The 20,052-nt window shown below is 44.9% G+C and overlaps 3 protein-coding genes across 7 annotated transcripts in view; 1 reads left to right on the plus strand and 2 right to left on the minus strand.

Moving 5' to 3' along the window:
- Positions 1-3,495, plus strand: part of iqsec3a (IQ motif and Sec7 domain ArfGEF 3a) — a 39,726-nt gene extending 36,231 nt beyond the window's left edge. For 2 of the 3 annotated variants that reach the window (XM_057021912.1, XM_057021915.1), the window contains one exon: positions 755-3,495. In XM_057021912.1, the coding sequence (XP_056877892.1) occupies positions 755-1,291 (537 nt within the window). In that variant the 3' untranslated portion in view covers positions 1,292-3,495. The remainder of the gene's footprint in view (positions 1-754) is intronic. The other variant, XM_057021913.1, reaches the window with a different exon arrangement.
- A 113-nt stretch (positions 3,496-3,608) lies between these two features.
- Positions 3,609-11,960, minus strand: slc6a1l (solute carrier family 6 member 1, like). Its single transcript, XM_057021925.1, has 15 exons — positions 10,241-11,960; positions 9,294-9,657; positions 8,204-8,335; positions 7,920-8,020; positions 7,372-7,481; positions 7,147-7,279; positions 6,458-6,592; positions 6,286-6,389; positions 6,092-6,216; positions 5,772-5,884; positions 5,498-5,629; positions 5,297-5,399; positions 5,096-5,196; positions 4,603-4,770; positions 3,609-4,481 (listed from the first exon to the last, which is right to left on the minus strand). The coding sequence occupies exons 2-15, from the start codon at positions 9,529-9,531 to the stop codon at positions 4,386-4,388; spliced, it is 1,791 nt and encodes a 596-aa protein (XP_056877905.1). The 5' UTR covers positions 9,532-9,657; positions 10,241-11,960; the 3' UTR covers positions 3,609-4,385.
- A 1,567-nt stretch (positions 11,961-13,527) lies between these two features.
- LOC130518953 (sodium- and chloride-dependent betaine transporter-like) lies at positions 13,528-20,000 on the minus strand. 3 transcript variants are annotated; one of them, XM_057021922.1, is made up of 16 exons: positions 19,843-20,000; positions 19,446-19,646; positions 19,223-19,357; positions 18,411-18,551; positions 18,259-18,343; positions 18,078-18,116; positions 17,424-17,553; positions 17,017-17,148; positions 16,203-16,303; positions 15,982-16,106; positions 15,691-15,803; positions 15,354-15,491; positions 15,158-15,257; positions 14,783-14,883; positions 14,168-14,305; positions 13,528-14,095 (listed from the first exon to the last, which is right to left on the minus strand). In XM_057021922.1, exons 1-16 carry the CDS (start codon positions 19,844-19,846, stop codon positions 13,970-13,972), a joined length of 1,809 nt encoding a protein of 602 aa, XP_056877902.1. In that variant the 5' UTR covers positions 19,847-20,000; the 3' UTR covers positions 13,528-13,969. The 3 variants fall into 3 exon arrangements, with proteins under 3 accessions (XP_056877902.1, XP_056877903.1, XP_056877904.1); XM_057021923.1 differs by having other exon boundaries at positions 19,446-19,643; positions 19,843-19,990; XM_057021924.1 differs by lacking the exons at positions 19,446-19,646; positions 19,843-20,000 and having other exon boundaries at positions 18,411-18,591; positions 19,223-19,362.
- Positions 20,001-20,052: the final 52 nt, after the last annotated feature.

Raw genomic sequence — 20,052 nt, forward strand, 5'->3', positions numbered from 1 at the left:
CGTCCTAGCGTTTCGTGCGAGCTTTGCTAACGTCGGGATTTTACTCTTCCCTGCCCGGAGGCATCGGATGGCCTTTCCCAGTAACTTCTCGGGGAGAGGAAAGTCCGAAATGTGGTTGGAATTTGACGTTAAGAGGCCGCCGAGTTGCTGCCCGATGCTTCTCTGAATGATTAGAGATTCTCTTTTAGTAGAATTCTTGATATTGAGACGTGGAGGTTTGCATTCTGAGTGTTGCCTGTGGTCGTCTGTGGTTGTCGGTCTGCTCACCTCCTCTCCTCCTCTCCTTCCACCTCTCCCTCTTCTTTGTCTGACCCCGCCCCCCCCCCCCCCACACAAAAAAACACCCCTTGTGTCCAGTTGTAGCACCACACTGTGGTTTGGAAGGGTGACACAGGGGCCCTCAGTGTCCCCTTTGGAACCACGGGGCCCCTTCTGTTAGTAGAAACCCGCACACCCTTGACATCAACCCCCCCCAACTGCCCTCGCTCCTCTGCCTAGAATCGGGGGGGCCCTCCCATCAGACCTGCACCGTTTTTCAGCATCTGTCGGGGTGGAAGGAGGGGAGCGTGCAGTAGTCACACCAACACCGACCCCCGACCGAAGCCCCCCACGCATGCCTTGTATGTGTGCCGTGCATTCACCACCACCACCCCCCCCACCCCGAAAACACACAAAAAGAGGGCTTGATGGACTGTGGAGGAGGAACCAGTTTTATAACATTTGATGCTGTTCTCTTGGCTGTTTTCTAAACTAGGTGTCAATTCACAACAGGCTTCAGACGTACCAGCTCAGCAGCACGGCGCCGAGTCCAGAGAGCGCGGCTCTTCTTAACCACCAGGGGGAGCTGCTCTTCCATCAGGGGCTAACCCAGGCGCCGCTGCCTCAGCACCCTCAGCTGCACTCAGCGTCAAGCTCCCCTGCCCATCAGCTCCAGTTCCAGCAGCAGCGCCCGCAGCCCGCCGTCAGCATGGCCGACCTGCGGCCCGAGACGCTGATCCAGTGTCAGCAGATCGTCAAGGTCATCATGCTGGACAGCAGCGGCCACGGACGCGTGGAGGCCTTCCTCGGCCACATGCCCGCCCACCACCACTACCAGCACCACCACCACCAGCTCAGCCAATCAGCCGTGTCCACCCCGGTGCGCTCGCCGGACGGCTCCCAAGGAAACGACGGCCACCAGCCCCCGCTGCCTCCTCCACCTCCGCCTTACAACCACCCCCACCAGTATATACCCCCTGACCCCCGCCTCACCCTCCACCGGACGCCAAGTGGCTCTCGGAGCATGGTGTAAATAAATTTATTCTGATTTATGAGAGAAAAAAACAAACAAACCACGCTTTCACGCCAAATCTACGCCTTTATCTGTAAACGAGTACATAATGTACATATATATATATATACAGACAGAGATATTATTAAAAAAAATTCAATTGTATGCATATATTTAAGGAAAAAGTAAAAAGTCAAGAGATTAAAAAAGCAAACAAGTGACTATATAAGAAGGTTTTACTTGATTCCACACGTATTTTAAAATATTACGTAGTTTTAACAAATTTCTATAACGTTTTTTGTCAGTTTTACCGATTTAGTGAGACCCTCCGGTTCCTGGATGGAACCAGGAGGTCCGGGTAGTTTTCAATATTCACCACCGACAACGGAGAAACAAAAATTTGCCACCGCGGATGCACTCCGAGGGAACTTCCTGCTTTTATTCGCCGCCGTCGTCCTGAACCTCACGCCCACCGTGCTGTGTGTGTGTGTGTGTGTGTGTGTGTGTGTGTGTGCTGACTTCTTTGCACCCGTCTAAGCGCTAGGGCTAAAAGGAAAAGAAAAAAACAAAACTTTCGTTGCTTTCGTTGCTCAGGAAGCCACAAAAAAAAAAAAAAAACACAACAAAAACAGCAAAACTGGTGTGTGATAAAACACTCCCCCGTTTGCGCTGCGGCTGATTTATTTATGGGATGGAGAGCCTCCCCGCGTCTCTGCTCGTGTATAAAAACCCCTCAGATAAGTCCTTTCTCGTCTACTCGCCTCCGTGCTGCGGCTCTCTGTCATGGGAAAACGCTCCATCAACGCAGCCCATCAGGTGGAACACTGCCACACCACAAAGCCCGTCCAGTGTCTGTGTGTTAATGTGTCTTTCCAGGACCTGGCCAAGGGGGAACTTTTCTTAATCTCATCAAAGATGGTATCCGGACGCAGGAACCAGCCTTGGACCGAATTCACATGTAAAATATGTCCTTTTGTTAAAACGCTTCTTTCTTTTTTCTTTTTCAGGAAACGGTCATGAATTTTAATGCTGTTTGTGCTAACGCTAAGCTATATATTTTTTCCTTTGGTGTCCTTTTCCTCTAGCTATTATCGCTCTATGGTTTTATCTCTGGTTCTTTGAAGTTTTGCCCTAACCTTTCAATCTGACAAAAGGAAAATCACAAATGCCACTGCTTCCACTTCAAATGCTAACATTCATGGAATTATCTGTTAGCTAGCACCCTTTGAACGAGATCTGGGAGAAACACATTGAATTACCTGATCTCTTCCTCGATCGTAAATACCACCTTCTAGCGGTGTCAGAAAGGACAAGCGCTCTTGCTAGCTTTAGCCCTGTCACGATTCCGCCACTCTGAGAAAGGTCAGTGGGCTTTCTGGCTTGAGAGCATCCATCTTTAAACAGATGCCCCACGAGGTTCCGCTGTACGGATGTGGGTTTATCTCCCATCTGACCCCCATCTGTCATATTTGTTGACTTTTAATCACGCCGCCACGCTAGGGAGGGCACCGCCTCTTTGCTATGTCCTTTTCAAATCAGGATTTCATCAAGAGGCCCCCCACACACACCGATTTTCCCAGAATACGTCTGATCATTCGTATCGCAGCAAAGCAAATTATCATTATCAGATTTATGAATATTTTAGTCAGATTGATAAAGGTTCGCTTGGAGATCCTAAAATAATCGCTTTCTCGTGCATGAATCGTGGATGATGCCCAAAAGATTTCATTTGTTTATGCATGGAAAAGTAGGAGATTAAGTAGCTAAGGTCCAGTTTGTGGGGAAAATGAAAGTGCAGATTTGAACAAAAAAGATCGTGAATCGAAGTTTGGGAATAAGGAAACAATGGCCACTAATTCTAATTTATTAAATCATTGTTTTATCTTTCTGTAGTTGAAGTGTTGCTCATCGTGTTTCTTGTAAGTCCGAGGCACACTAGTTTCTTTACAAATACAAGATTTTTGATGTAGCATTTTGGGAGCGCGGTACCATAGTAGCTAACTTTTTTTAAAAAGAGAGAAAAAAGGGCTCTGCTGTCCCAGCGCACTGCTTCATGAATGACGTGAATCATCTGTCTGGCTTGTCAACACTGTTTGCTCATACTTGCTAAAAAAAGTCCATAAAGGTGGACATATTTACGATAAGACGGCTTCTCCTTCAGTTAGCTTTGTACCCTTCTGTCTTTGCAGTTCTCTAACATGATAATAAAGATGATTTAAATCCTTTCACTGCATTGGCTGACTTGTTTGTTTAAGGACTCTTCTTTTTCATTTTGTTGCAAGTATTTGACAATATTTTTTGTTCATTTATGTTCAGTAATGACATTCCAAAGTGTGGCTCTGGTTCTAAAATGTTTATTTAAAAACATTTAAGCCTTATTTTACATCATGTTTGAGCTAAACGTAAAAATTCCGCATTAATTTTAAGAATTAAGTTATTTACATTTAACATGATGCTAATAGTTGAGACTGTCAAACTTACCTTGATGCTGTTTTGGAAATCAATCTGAAGTGAATCACCTGTACAACTTTTCACAACTAATAAGTTAAATCTACAAAAAGCTGTTGCTGAAACTACTGTAACATCAGGTTGGTCAATTCCAATAAACAAATATTGTTTAATCATTTGGTTTTATGTTCAAACTAAAGTTTAACCAGATGTGTAACACCTCTGTAGATCAACAGTCACACCAGTAGAAGCAAAGAAGATTTAAGAAAATGAACAAATCAACATAAATATACATTTTAAAGGTCAAGCTTTTGCCTGGAAACTTGCCAAAAAACCAAAATGGAAACATCAAAAAGGACACATCAAGGAAGGCTAAAGTTGGTCTGTTTGTCCTTTCTGAGCCACTGTAGAAACACAGCAACATTCAAACTCCCACGCAGGGAGAACCCGCGTCAACATTAGCTTTAAGCAATAAAAAAAAGTGTATTTGATTTGTGAAAATAGATTAAATCTACACACTGGACCTTTAATCCAACAGGAAATTACGCTTGGCTTCAGCGCCCTCTTCAATTCCCTAATGTTTACCGGAAAATAAATACTGGACAAGCGCCATGGATCAGGGCGGGAAAAGGAAAACGACGGATTATTTCAACCCAAATGGTCCGGGCTACACGGGAATTTCGCCCACGCTGGCCGTGCGCGTGAATTCTTCATGGCTTGATGGCTTTGCGACCTCCTGGGCGGTGGTCATCTTCCGCCAACGCTGGATGAAACAGAGTTCATGTGGATTAGCGTTAGCGCTACCATAATATTATTGTTATTGAACGTATTAAAAGGATGCGGGAGGTCACATCCAGGACAGGGAAGATTTCAAAGATCTGCACCTGTTTAATGCTGCCGTCGGTACTACAGAACATGTAGATGGCGTAGCCGGGAATCAGAATCATGGAGGACATAGCCATGAACCAGCCAATCACCTGACCCCACAGCGGATACACATACTTCCCCAAGGTCAGAGGGGTCATCTCGATAGCACTGAAGGTGAACACGCCCTAAAATACAGGTTTGTTAATAAAGGCATTGAATTAGGTCAATGAGGACAACAGGTTATGTTTTGTGGTTAATAGCCATGCTAGTGTCAGTTAGCGTCGCCCAGATTTGTTTATTGATCTGAATCTCATTGAGCCCTTTTAATTTTGTAGTTCTCTTCTCTGATTTTCCAACGGGCCTGAAATGCGTCATCCAGTTTAGCAATTTCAGCAGTTTTCTTCCTATTGGCACCTGAGAAACCCGCCATGCAGTTCAATGAGGATCACGGGCCCCCATAAGAGCGAGCAACCTTTCCGTTAGCCTCTCAGATGCACATGGAGAACCTACCAGACAGATCAGAGGAGTGAAGAACATCCAGCAGAGCTTCCACCAGACGCATGGCCTGTAACCAATCATGTCTTCAATGTTCTTATAGAACCTTTCAGCTCCTGGGGCAGGAGGACAAAAACAACGCACGCTAGCGTTAATAGGAAAATAACTAATGGGAAAAGCCGTTTGGCTGATTTCAGCGTTAAAAAGATCTCCTACCGTAAAACCAGGATATCGATACGGTTTCGAAGAAGACGAGGTAGAGAAGGCACATCCCGCTGGCGGAGTAGTAATCGAACAGCTTGAAGACATACAAGCCTCCCTGGAATATTTGAAGACATTTCAAGACAATATTTGAAGTTTGTAGCAGAGGTTGGATCTGATTTTGGGTACACGGAGACAGGTGGGCCGATACGTTACCTGTGTGATGTTGGAGAAGCCGATAATGAAGGAGATGAAGCAGACAATGAGGATGAATATCTTCTTCCTCTTCCTCAGCAGCAGAGGATACTCATCCATCAGAGCTGTGATGAATCCCTCCACTGTGCAGAACTAACACGTCACAGAGGATTTGCATTTAGCATCCTGTCGAGCTTAAAGGAGAGTCAAGACTCTCGTATGGGCTCCAAACACCCAGCACTTTTGATCAAAAGCTGTCCTTCAACGGCAACAAAAAAGAGTGTGCTGCTGTTACCTGGCTATCCAAGCCTAGCATCATTAGCATGGAGAAGAAGAGGATGGCCCACAGAGATGACATAGGCAGCTGGGTGACGGCCTGAGGATAAGCTAAAAATGCCAAACCGGGACCTAGATGGAATGCAGCGTAAGATTAGCATCACGTGCATGCTAGATACCTTGTCACTTTTAGTGACACACATAAAAAGCCAACATGGACATTCATTGAACCTGTAACAGCTAATTCTTCTATCTCCCTCTGCTGGCAGCGGGTGTAATTACACCATTGAAATTGATTTCTATGGCTGCAGCTCAAGGGTCTGTTAATTTTGACTCTACCTGAGGCAGCTAGTTCCTGGACGGGCTTCTTAGTGATGTAGGACATGAAGCCAACGATGGAAAAGATGACGAACCCAGCAAACATGCTGGTGCAGGAGTTGATGCAGCAGACTATGATGGAGTCCCTGAAGAGAACCGAACAAATGAATGCGAAAGAAACCCATCAGCGAGGCGGCGGCTGAGCTCGTCCCTACTTGTACACGTCGTTGTTGTACGAGTTGTAGCTTCCCAGGGCGATGAGTGAGCCCAGGCCGAGGCCGTAGGAGAAGAAGATCTGCGTCGCCGCGTCCAGCCACACCTGTAGGACAGTAAACGCGTGTCAGTTTCGCTCATGGCGGCGGAAGGTGCGAGGGCGGCCTAAAGTACCTCGGATCGGATCAGCTTGTTAAAGTCTGGCGTGATGTAGAACAGGATCCCATCTATGGCTCCGGGCAGAGTGACCCCACGGAAGAACAAGATGAACAGCATGAAGTAGGGATAGGTGGCTGAGAAATACACCACCTACCAGACAGAGCAAACAGCGGCTTAATATTCACATGGTTATTTAGAACCGGACTGGAGGCTAAAAATCAGGCCAAAAAGTGACTTTCGAAATCACCCGGCTGCTAGCCTAATTCCCCAGCTTCTCTCTACCAGAAAAGGATGTGGCAAAAAGTTATATAGCATAATGATTATGCTTAATTGGTAGTGTCCGTCAAGGCCGCTGCCTCAGGGGAATTCATTTTTCTCGCACATTAAAATCCAATTATCCACGGCACCAAATGTGTAAATGTGTTTCTGCACGCATGCATGGCTCTGACTTGCATTACTTAAGAAAAAAAAAAAAAAAAAAAGTGTTGGGGGAGAAACATCCCAGAGAGCAGCGAGGATAGTTTGATGTTCTCTCTGACATTCATTGAACACTCACAAATCTCCCTATGAGTTCCGATCAGATCTTTTTCTCAGATCTTTTAGAGATTTAACAGCCGTTTTAAATTCCTCAAGATGTGAGAAAACTGCAAATCATCATGAAGGAAACTAAAATATGTTAAGGAGCAGCTCGCACACTATCTGACCTTTCCAGTCCATTCCACTCCTTTCCAGATGGAGAAGTAGACCAGGACCCAGGCCAGGGCCAAGGTGCCCACCAAGGGCCAGCGGACCTCCCCCGGCTCCTCGAGACCACCAGTGAGCTGGTGCATGTTGCGTCTGCAGGAACATACACACAGTAGACCACCCAGATTAGCACCATCCTTGTCTGGTGTCAGTGTACTTCCGGTTTATATGCGTGACGGTCGTACTCCCAGAACTCCGTGACGGCGCTGGTGAGGTTGGTGGTGTCTGTCAGGCTATAGTTGGAGAAGCACTTCTCTGTGTTCCAGGGGTTGTCGCAGCTTTGCCATGGTAACTCCTACACGCAAAACAAGGATTAAGTGATTACCCACAGAGGCACAAGGACAAAGAACTTTTGGTTCTTTTATCGGAATGTCAGAAACCAGAGATCATGGAGATTTAAGTGATGAAGACTTTAATAGCAGCACTTAGAGTGATTTTCTAACAGGGTTTTTGTCCACTGGGGCAGCAGAGCAGCACTTAACCAACAAACGCTGTCTAGAGACGTGGAGGTATTTTACCAGCTAAATAATTTCACAACTTTATTTTCATTTAAAGCGGTAGAAAATACACCAAGAGTGAAGAATAGAATAATGAACATGTAGTTGGTGACTCATCCAGGGGTGCACCGTGCCTTCACCCTCCCCGTGACCCCGAAAGGTCAAGAAAACGAAAAAAACAATTATATCAAGCATAAATATTGGGGTATGTCGATGGTGCCGTCCGTGTGACGCACCGATCGGAAAGAGTTGAACAGGTAGTAGAGCGCCCAGGCAATGATGATGATGTAGTAGATGTTGAGCCAGAAGGACAACACAACGGCGGCTATTCCAACACCTGAGAATGGAAACGGAGCAGCATTTCAGTAAAATACGAGAAAAGGCATCTTCCCAGCTCTCCCATTCACGTGCTCTTGGTCGCGAGCACAACGCCGCTGTATCTGTCTGCTCTGCCGAGAGATGAATTACGCTCCGAGTGCTGAGTGACCTTAAAGAGATTTTATACACGGGCAGCTCCTACCTTTCATCATGGGCATGAGCTTCCACACTCCGAGGCCTCCCACTGATGTGAATTGTCCCAGAGACGTTTCCAGGAAAAAGAGAGGTATCCCAGCAAACACCAGGGTCAAGAAATACGGGATCAGGAAAGCCCCTGAATACAGTAGAAAATATTATTTGAATAGAAAATAGAAGTAGAAAAACCTTGGTCACGATGTCCCACTGCTCCCCATTAGCATTTAATGAAAAATGCAATTTGGTAGTTTTATTTAAAATCATGCAGGGGACCCAGGAGGTGATAATGTGTTGCTGAGGGCATTAATGGAGTAAAATGTATTCTTAAAGGGCGCCATCAGTCAAGCACCCTGCATTACAGTCTGCCTCCATTATTTTCACTATTTAATTGAGCTTGTGAAGTTTAATGTGTGCAGTTGGAGGACTGAAAGGTGAGATGAAGTTTGGAGGTGGTGAAGCTGAGAGGACAGAAATGTGCTGTAGTTAACCCGATTCCCAGGTTTGCATCCAGTTAAAAAAAAAAACCCAGGGACTTGACTTATTTTTTTAAATGCTACACCTCCTGTGGAGACTAAGAATGTTTAACTTTGGATGCTCAGACAGATTGAAACTGCCGCCAGTTGTGAAGCTTTCAATTTCACTTAGGCGAGATGGCAAATTTCAACCGGAAAAGGCGCTAAAGGTTTGTGCAGCTCGGTGATAAGGAGCGGATCCCGTCGAGCCAGCAGGTGGTGGTGACATTAAGAGCGAACAGATACGAGGCCCCGGAGGCAAACTCATAATATGATAACTGCGACTGGGGTATCAGTGTCGTCCCTGTCCCCCTGGTGGTTAACGACGTGTCCATTTAGAGCGGTAAAGATTCCAGGAACATTACAGATACATTAATAAATGGCTGGAGGCTAATCAGTTCGGTAATGGTGTTGGAGTGGGGGGGTTAGGGGGTGGGCGGAAAATACAGCGCACAAGTCTCAACAGGAAGGAAATGAAAATGATTCGAGAGTGTAGGGTTGGGTATCGTGAACGCCTCCCTGTGGACCAGCCGGGAGGAGATCTTGAGGAAGGTTTGAGAGGAGATGTGGGAGTGTGTCACCTACCTCCACCGTTCTTGCCGCAGAGATAAGGGAACCTCCACACATTTCCTAAGCCGATGGCGTATCCCACGCACGAGAGCAAGAAATCAAACTTCCCTTTCCAGCTGCCCCTGTCGGGTATCTCCTCCTCTTTCTTTTGGTTTGCAGGGGGTGCCGTGTGATCCAGCTCCTCGAAGGGGACTGCTTGTTTAACCTCTGTTGGCGAGTTCAAGTCCACTGTGCTCTGCCCAGTCTTTCCCATGATGTGGCGTGGACCAGCCGGGTCAAGGAGTTGCTCGGTACTCGGTAGAGACAAGTCTGCCGCTGTGCTGCTTGGTTATTAATTGGACAGTTTTGGGGGGGTGTAGATACCGATTGAGCAGATCGCCTGCAAACAAACGAATGTCCTGTCCAATCAAGAGATCTGAAAGATTTTTTTGAAGTGACAGGGATATTGTGGACCTGCACTAAATCCCATTTTGCATTGGCTTTGATGGCGATTAAATGAATAAATTACACGATTCCTTCTTTGATTGTCAGCTATGACATGTGGAAAATCCCCATTTGGATGTTCTCTCATGGCCAGGAAGTCAATTAGTGCTTGCTCATTAAACATTGATTGACCCAGAAATTATACGGATCCATCACACCACTGTCAGAACAGAAAACCTGGATATAAATATTATTCACTTGCCTTTTTTTTTTATCTAAAACTGAGACCCCGTGTTGGTGGATTTTCATTACTTTCTGAATTTTTATAGCAATTAATACAAATGTATCAATTTTGATTTACATCTTTGCCCACCAGTCTCTTATATTTACACACTTTTTTATTTAAGCATCATATGAAGGAAAACGAGGACTCATTTTTATCTATAGGCTCAAGAGTAGTCGCATGTTTCATGTTTTCAGACTAAACATAAAGAAGCACCATTTGAAAAAGTTGGTAAAGGGAATCCAGTGAGTCCTACCTGAGGAGATTCCTTCAGTAGGTCATCCGCTTCAGTTGGCGCCAAAAGAATCCTCCAACGTTAGCTCCAAACTCATCCTTGGCTCACCAATACATCCTCTGGAGGTCTGTTTCCTGTGTGCTGTAAACCAGAGGACCTGTTCCCGGACGTGCTCCCTTGGCTGGTATCGAGTGGGTGATAATAAAAGTTCGACCGGCACGTCTGCTTTGATTACAGCTCAGTTCTAATGAGCGAGGCCTCTGGGATGTTTGGGGGTGGAGGGGTTGCTTGCACGTCAATACCTCATGTGGTGTGGAACAGCAACGTGTGAGTGCTCCGATCCTGGGTCTGTTGATGAAGCTAAGGCCCACGCAGTTAGCCTTGGGTATTCCCCAAGGGAGAGGGGGGTCCGATGGAACCCTAAAGTAGATCTCTAATCTCCATCAAAACCTGCAGTGGTGGGCGCTCTTCATGAAAACTTGTTAGTCCTGTTAATGATCTGGTGATATTATGTAAATTACCTTTTCTTTTATCTCCACAGTGACAGTAAAACAATGTCCTCATTAATATTAATGGAATTAAATATGAGGCATGAACCCTTCTTGTTCCTCCTGGTAGGGAGCGTCCTTGTGCGAGTGTCTAGCTCCAGATATTCAATCAGAGCCAATTAGAAAGTCTAATCAAGGTTCTCGCAATGACCCTGATGGTGCCATGTCCACCGTCCCTCTGCCGTGTTGATGTGAGGTAGATATGAGGAAAGGAACGGAGGTAGTTAAGGTCCATGTGGAGCTAACTAATGATCGGTGTTATTGAAGCCGTCATTTCGCTTGGTCGACCTGATTATCACAGCTAATCGAGCTCCATCCTCACAATAACAGCTGATTCCAGGTGACAGCAGCATTCATTAAAAGTTTAAGGGGGTGTCCATTTGTCTTCTGTTGTGAATCAATTATTAAGCTACCATTAATCAGGTCCTGGAGGGGGTGGGCAGGTCACCAGTCCATCCCCACCAGGACCACAGTTGCTCACACTCAAGGTCAATTTAAAGTTAACGTGCATGTTGTGGGACAGTGGAAGGGAGGAGAGGAGGAAACCAGACTCCTCCACTGCCCCTCCCCCGTATCGCTCTGGAAAAACAGCCAGTTGTTTTTGAAAAAGCGACAGCTCTTTTTCCTTTTTTCTTGAAGGGTCCTTGCAAGGATGACAACGCTTGTTAGGTCCGCGTGCACAGTGAATTCCCGTTGGTTGTTTATAGGCGTGAACGCGGAGTGCCTGAAGCAACATCCACACGCACGTCATAAAGCTGAGTAATGGCGCACAGAAGTGTCAAAACATCAAATCAAGCTGTGCAGATTTTTAAATAGTTTCTAACTTTTGAAACCCTATCGTACTATTAGTGCTGAAATAAAAACAAGATCAAAGCCAGAGAGCCTGGAGGCTCCAGGGAACGGTGAGGAACATAGATTTGACGTGTGAATGGGCTAAACTTCTGTCCTCTGGAGGGGATAATTCTAAACTTTTCAGGCCTGTTAGCTGTGATACATTGTGTTTATGATAAATGGTGCCGCTGAAGAAAAGTGGGCACTTCCAGGAAGTTGCTGAATCAGCAATAAGTCACACCTGCGATATCAGTCAAAATAAATAATTTAGCTTATTTATCGTTCTGCAATGTTGTAGGAATGCAAATGCATAATACTTATCTCTCCATTCGATTCCACCGTCTCTCTCCTCGCTCCCCCCTCCGAAATGACCTCAACGCTTTCCACCTGTGTATAATTGGCTTCACCCCTTTTCTCAGGTACACAAGCAGCTTCTGCTTCTGTGCTTGACTGTTTTGCATTGTTCCAGCAGTGTTTTTGGTCCTTTTTTGTAAGATTTTTTGGTGTCTTTTGTATTTCAACCTTTTGTCAAACTCCGATTTGCTTTGAATTCCTTGAAGATTCCAAAAGGCTCCAAAAACTGCAAATATCTGTGTTTTCTGTTCACCCAAAACAGAATGTTTTCATTCACCTATAGATCTGCTTTAAGATATTCAAATGAGAGCCAACAGGCGATTGTCATGCAGCTAGCTTTCTAAAATTAGCAACATTTCCTTTAAAATCTAGTAACACGGCAGGATAATGCATCCTACATACATATGCAAAGGTTAAGGGCAAAACATGCAGTGAGGCATAGATAAATGGGTAAAAAGAAAGGGGGGGTAGCTGGGAGGCAGAATGATAACGGAGATTAAAAAAGACGTCGGAGCAAACCTGGACCGATAAAAAGATAATAAAAATGACTCCTGAAGTGAGGGAACTGCTGAGGAGGGAGGAAAAGTCCTTCTTTTCCCCAACTGGCTTTCACTGGTTTCACTGGGTCTGGCATCCCTCAAGAGTCTGGGATGCATGTTGACTTCCATCAGTATCATTGTCTTTCTCTCCATTTTTGCAGTGCTTAATTGAAGTAGAGTGTTACCGATCCTTTACACTGTTACAGTAGCATACATGCTAACAGTGACCTGTGACCAAACTGCAAAGCACCTTTTGCACTGGACTTTTCTCTAAAATATTGATGTCTGAGTCTCTAATGGTCTTTAATTATCTGGCATACTTCATCAAATGATCTGGTTAAGACATGATTAACGACCTGACAAGGAAATTAATTACCTTTCGGCTAGTGCTCCTGTTAAGCCTATGATGTTATCTAACAGTCTCTGAGATTATGGGGAAGTCACATATACATATGTATCCTAACTGTGTTAGCCTATTAACAGCAATAAATGATCAATTATAGAGACAACTATGTCAGATATTGGACATATAAACCATTTATAGTCCATTATGGAAAAGCTCTAAGTGAGCCAATGTTAACATGATAGCTGTTAGTCTCAAAGAGGCAAATAGAAGCTAATCTAAACAGGATAGTTTCAATAGCATGTTGATTAGCGGCGGTCAATTGTCTGTCCCTGTATTCAGAGTTCACTCTCTCTCTGTCCTGTAAAACTAGCCGTAAAAGTCGATGACAACAGTACAACTAAAAATTCTGTTGCATATTTCCAAGCTGCTTAATTAATCAGAATGATTGATTTTTAGAGTGTTAAAGAAGAAAAACAAAAACATTTCAGGGTTGGGAAACACTCCAACCCTGAATCTCTGGAGCGTTTGAGGACCGAGGGTCACCTTGTGTTGCTGGAGGTGGAGCAGGAGCAGGCGGAAGAGCCCGTTAATTCAATGCCAGTCTGGATTACACAGATGACTGAACCTGGCGTTACGATGGAGCGCGCCCACGTTCCCACATTGTTGACCGCCAGTGACATCACACACAACTCAAGCATGTTGTATTTAATAATAAACAAAGCTGAATTTTGTTACACAGGAACACATCTCCTGAGATCCTGCTTGACCAGGAGCAGAAAGGAATGCTAGGAAACATAACGGCATAACATAAAAGAGAAAGAAATATTAACAAAGGCATCATGCAGAAGAGTCTGTAAACATCATTGTGATTAAAAATGCTGGTTTATAAATCCTGAAATGTAACAGGACATAAAAGATTGCACACTCGTAGCTTCAAGATGAACCGGAGCTACTAGCGGATCATCCTGAAGGCTAAGAGAATGGAAGGATTACAAGTACACAGTCTAAAATACTTTTACATTGTTGTAATAAAAAAAAGCAATATCATATATCATTTTAAAAAAACATGAAATGTTCCCAAAATCGTTCCTAAATGTGTCCAATGATAACACGTCCCAGCCTACGATGGTTCCTACATTGTGATGACCTCAGGCTGCACCTGCCCTGCGCAGACGACGTGCTTGCACAGTGTGAGGGCCGGCTTGTGTGGGCGGGCCTGGCGGAGGTCGCTGGAGGGCGTGGTCACGTTTTGTGTGCCCTGATCGGAGAGAGGTGAGATTAGACCGCCGAATGGTGACAATGCAAACAGAGAACATCTAGATGAACTTACTCTCCAGAGTGAGATCAACATGAAAACGGGGATGCACATCATCGGAGTGAACAGGAGGACGAAGGCCAGAACCTGACTCCAAACATGGTTCCCAGAGAAAACATGTTGTCGGCCCATTCGGGAAAGCAATAGCAGGATCTGCGGTGAGAGGAAATGGTTATTTGGAGAGTAAAGTAAATGTTGTTTCATTTTCTGTGATCTGAGCAGCCTAATTTGTTGCTGTGCTGCTGTAAATACAGGCTTGATCCTCCGCTTCCTGGCTGCAAAGAAAGTAACAAAGTCACACCTGTATCCCAGCGTTCAGTGACAAAATCATCTACATTTGATGGCAATCAAACCAGTATGCTAGCAATGTTAGCACGTGGGCTTCTCGAATACATCAACTTAATATCACTTCATGTCTTTTTACTGTGTATTACACTGTTATATATAGTGTATATTATTCTAAACTTTGTAAAGTTTAGATGTACTAACTACATACTGTAAATGTGTACTTTAATGTAATATGGAAGCATGGGAGTAATCAGTTTTGCTATATCTTTGCCTTCACTGACAATGGATGGCAGCAGTTGGTGGTTGAGAAAGACAAAGAGAGTAGGAAAGAGCGCAACTTACTCCGCAGATGAACGGCGTGATGCACAGCCAACAGTACTTCAGCACAGGGAATGGCCTATATCCGATCATATCGGCTATGTTGTCATAGAAACGATCCCCACCTGCAAAGTCATGAAGAGATAGAGCTGCTCAGATCAAAGAGAACAAAATGGCAGATGGCAATGAAGATAAAAGATAGTCAAAATTGATTTTATGGCTCAGTTTAATGGGTTTTTTCCCCAAGAAATTTGTTGAGATGGTCTGTAACTTGTCAAATCCATGATTATGATGGGCTGATATGGTTCCGCTTCCTGGTTTTGGTCAGCTGCATGAGGAATCTCTACAGGAACAAGCTAACAGCTAACTTACTGTTAGTGATCAGAGCTACTTACTTACCATATACCCAGGCAATAACAATGGTCTCAAAACAGACAATTAGGTAGATGGATAACTCGCTGAGACCAAACGTGTCAAAAATCAAGAGTATTAATCCGCCCTGGAAATCAGCAGAAAAACAAAGTTCAAGGTGCAAAATTCTGATATTTCTACAGCGAACGTCTAATTTTTTGATGACTCCTTAAACCCAATTTACCTTTGTGAAGAGCAGCATCCCCAGAAGAAGACACAGACCACAGATGACCAGGACCAGTAGCTCTCTAGCAAGTATCTTCCGTAGGTAGCGCGGCAACAGGTCGCTGACATTCGTGGCCAGACACTCCACAAGCACAAACTGGGACGGCAGAAGTGAAAGGTTAGCTTCATCGTCACTCATTCCACGTTAATGGAGTGGAAGGCTCTCATTGGCCCCTCTGCAAGAGTTCTAATCATTTCACCGACCAAATATAGCAGATCCCACCAGGCGACAAGAGGGTGTTTTCCAAGATCAAGAAAATAGAACATGAGGTTTTGGGAAAGCGTGTGGGGCGTACTTGATGGCTCAGGCTGAGCAAGGTTAGCATGAGGAAGAACAGCACGGTCCAGAAGGAGGATCCAATCAACAGCGATAGGGCCTTTGGTAAGTGACCAAAGAGCAGATCCATACCTGGGGAAATTACGGGAATATGAAGGGGTAATACGAACGAAAACACGGGTCGTCGCCTATTGGACGTTGCCATTACTGTACCCACTGTTCAGCTCATGATGCTAGCATTTAAGCCCATAAAATACAATGCTAAAAATAGACAATTAGTTTTTCCATCAAAATGTAAAAACGAACCCACCACCATATAAAATGTCGTGTAACGGGGCCTCTTCGACGTGAGCCAGGAATCCAGCGAACGAGACCATGATACAGCTGAGGAAGATGTAGGTGCCGACCTGCAGGGCGCAGAGTATGAAGCAGTCGCTGCAACAGGCGGTAAAAAGTGAAAAAGAATGATTAACAGTGCAACGTGTTTAGTAAAACGGATGTGGTTTGCCGCGTGAGCCAAGACATACCGACCTATAGCAGTTGTTGTTGTATTTGTTGTAGCTCCCCAGAGAGGTTCTTATTCCCAAGCATGTGGCAAAGTAGAGGGCCTGAGACACCGAAACCATCCACGCCTAGAGCGAGGGAAGGCGGAGACTTTTGAAACCACAGTGCAGGTTGGCAGCGAGATCTTTTTCCTGCAAAACGAGGCTAAGGGCGGTTCGCCTATCTCAGGTGTCTGGCGTCTCATCGGCTATTGAAGGACCGAGCCAGCTGTTTCTCTTCACCTGTCGGTTAAACCCTGACTTTTGTGTGTTTTTGTCAACCTCCAACTCAACCATACCGCTCAGCTCTGCAACCTGGCCGAGACTCCAGCTTTTATACGGACTTTTTACAACAGCTGAAATCAAGATAATTTACCGTGATGGTACAGCTGGTTAGTGTAGCAACTTCCATAACCTTTGTCAAGACAGAGATTGTGAAGTGGAATAAAAGCTTCCGATCGGGAGGGAGAGTTCTATTTGGAACATCTGGGATTGCATAACTTTCCTTCCTCTTTCTTCTAAGCGTGTTTGGGAATACATGATAGGTACAGAGAAAAGATTTCCAAACCAATTCCTCTTTAAATAAAAAGCCTGGAGGACAAATCCTCCTGTGACCAACCGTTTAGAGGCAAAAGAGGGGAGGCAGAAACCCCAAAAGAACCCCCATCTCATTGTTTGTGGTTGCAAGATAAAGGCGGAGCCTCTGTGTTGTGTCCTCAATCAGAACTTTTGTGCAGCCAAATATACGCCCAATAAGGAACATAGGCTTGTTGCATGCATGTATGTGTCCTCCTGGCTCTTACGTATGGATTTACTAATGAATCAAGATCTGGGATGAATATATATCGCAACCCCTCTCCGGCTCCTGGGAGCGTCACAGCACGGAAAAAGAAGACGATGAGCAGCAGGTAGGGGAAGGTAACCATGTACATAATCTGTAAATAGATATAAGCACAGGCAGGTTAGGTCGAGTCCTGCAAGTAAATGTATAAACATAAATAAGGTTAGCAAGCACGGCTCAGATGGTTTATTGGTGGGTCAGTTTGGTTGTGTAAAGGTCGAGTTGCTATCGGTTGGCCAGGTTGTCCTTTATGAGCCTGGTCCTGCTCGAAGCTTTTTCTGGCAACCAGTGTAACCTGTGATTATTCCCCAATCGTAGTGGCCTAATCAGGAGCATCCTATAGGCTAGGAGGATGGGACTATTGCTTACCTTCCCAGTGTATTTGATTCCCTTCCAGGTGCAGAAATAACTCAGAACCCAAGCAATGAGGAGACAGGGAATCAGTCTCCATTGTAGAGTCAAACCACTCGATCCCAAAGCAGGGATGGGATTAACTGATCTAAGATGTGTAAGATGCAAAAAGAGAGAGGCTTTGTGAATCCAAACATCACATGACAAACAATCAACCACCTCTTTAGTTGGGCCTCATCTCGTGAGAAAAGTAGCGGGTCTGGAATTCCAAATGTTCTCATCTGCTGAGTTAAAGATGTTTGGCTACACCATGTGTTTCTCATCAGCTCCAGTGCCGGGAATGGGGGCTGTGTGCGGCATGAGCTGTGGTGTCCTATACTTGATGCACATTAGTTTATTACCTCTACCTGCTTTAGCCCCCAAGTGGGTACCAGGGCTTAAACTGGGTTAAAATCTGTGCCTTGATCCTGGAACACTACCAGGAACCTTTGACCAAGTCCAGGCAAGAGGCGCTGAAGCATTGCTAACTACAGCACCGCTGACTGAGTTCTTTCCTCCATGTAGGAATTTTGATCAAGTCGACCCTTCTGAGCCCTGGTTGTCCGCCTTTTATCTGTTTGGAAAACTGCCAGACATCCCATTCAACACGGTGTTGGTGCTTCAAGATCTCACCTCCAAAACTCTGTTTCTGCTGAATGGATAAAGCCATACCTGCAAAATAAACCCAAATAGAGATTAGCTTGTTGTCAGTGAGGACCAATTCTTAGAGTTCATATCCAGACAATGAAGGAATTAATGCTAGTCCAAGTTCAACACACACTTCTGTTCATAAGTCAAATAAGAAGCCACTTACGAGGGCGAAGTAAAGTTCTTCCACTCGTAATCAAAACCTTCCTGGCTGGTGTTACTGGCTGGATTTGTTCTAATGGCACATAACTCTAATGGAGAAACCGAGGCATTAATTGAGGTCAAACTCTGCACATTATATCCCAGTGCGCATTTCACCTGTGTTCCACGAGTGGTCACATGTGGTCCATGGCAGCGGGCTTTTGAAGGAGCTGTACAGGTAGAAGAGGGACCAGACTGGCAGAACAACATGGCTGATGGTCATGTAGGTCAAAATGACCAAGGATGCTATTCCGATTCCTGAGGAACGTGAGTTTTCCGTTATTTCTCTGGGATGTGTCTGAAATCACACATTCGCTGTCTCATGTCTGGTTTCTCACTTGCTACCACAAAGGATGATGGGATAAATTGCTTGGTTGGGGAGCGTCAAATGTACGCCACGTTTCACAAGCATTATAGGATTACATTGAGTGCATATGGGATGGGATGGGGGGGTTCAAACACAGGGCTCCTGGCAGCTTTTGAGAATGTTTGTAGAAGAAAACAAAAGTGAGCTTTACATCTACGTATATCCTTTATATCTCTCAGTGAAGGAATGTGCAATATTCTGCAGGTATGATGGACTCAGGGATGCTGTTTGCGGATGATCTAATTAGCGTATCTGGATTTCAGGCAAACGTGTTAATGCCATTTTGGTTGATGCCGTATTTATTGTTAGGCATTATTCTTTGTAGATCTGTAGCTAATGTTAGCCAAAGCCTTGTGATCAATCCGGCTTCTATTAGTCCATGGTCTGGACACGATGGTCTGGACACGATGGTCTGGACACTATGGTCTGGACACTATGGTTATACATGCAAAGCTAAGGTGGATAATTTCGGGACACTTTTCTTTTTCTCTCTTAGCCTAATATTGTTTTACAGCTCTGATCTTGAAACTTTACAGGAGTCAAAAAACAGACATAAACTTACCCTGGAACATGGGGCAGATCTTCTTCCAGGCAGTCACCCCACTCTCGCCGGTGTACTGGCCTATGGCCAGCCCCAGGAAGAGCAGGGGCATACCACAGAAGAAGAGGGACAGACAATAAGGGATGAGGAAGGCACCTGCAAATGACAACAATTGATTCGATTTCGGTGGATTTTATTAATTTAGTGAACCTGAAAAATTCTCCACAGACATGCTGTTGCTCACCTCCATATCTGTAAAGAAGAAATGGACAAATCCCCAGATTTTCTACGGAAATAATTTGAGTTGACGCGCAAAGAAAGAATTCCACTTTGTGACCCCATTTTGCTCTCGGTTGAGCTCCTTTCTCTGACACTCCCTTTTCTGCTCCAGAATCGCTAACATGTCCCCCACTCAGTGGGTTGTCCGCCATGGTCTCCGAGTCTGCTTTTTGTTTGTGCACACACACAAACATACATGCACACACACAAATGTTGCAGTGTATTAAAGTAGTCTTGTTTTTCTTGGGTCTTACAAAGCAAAAACAACTTCAAAACAACCTTCTCTGATTGGAACGAGCAAAGTTAAAAACTGTGAAGTGACAGTTCTGCTGTGAGTGTTCTTAAAAAAACATGCAACTCACCCATGATCTTGCGTGCGCTGCACTAGTAAAATGCCTCTGACTTTCTCAGAACACTGAAAAAAAAGTCCCCACCCCCACCGGGGGTGGAATTTGGTTTACGGCAAGTCCCGCATGCACACACAGATGGAGGAACACACAGATGTGCGCGTACAGACCCCAGTTTCACAGCAAAATAAGAAACATTTATTCTGAAGCCTGCATAAACAAAAA

Source organism: Takifugu flavidus, chromosome 22, assembly GCF_003711565.1.
Source record: "Takifugu flavidus isolate HTHZ2018 chromosome 22, ASM371156v2, whole genome shotgun sequence".
Classification (NCBI taxonomy): domain Eukaryota; kingdom Metazoa; phylum Chordata; class Actinopteri; order Tetraodontiformes; family Tetraodontidae; genus Takifugu; species Takifugu flavidus.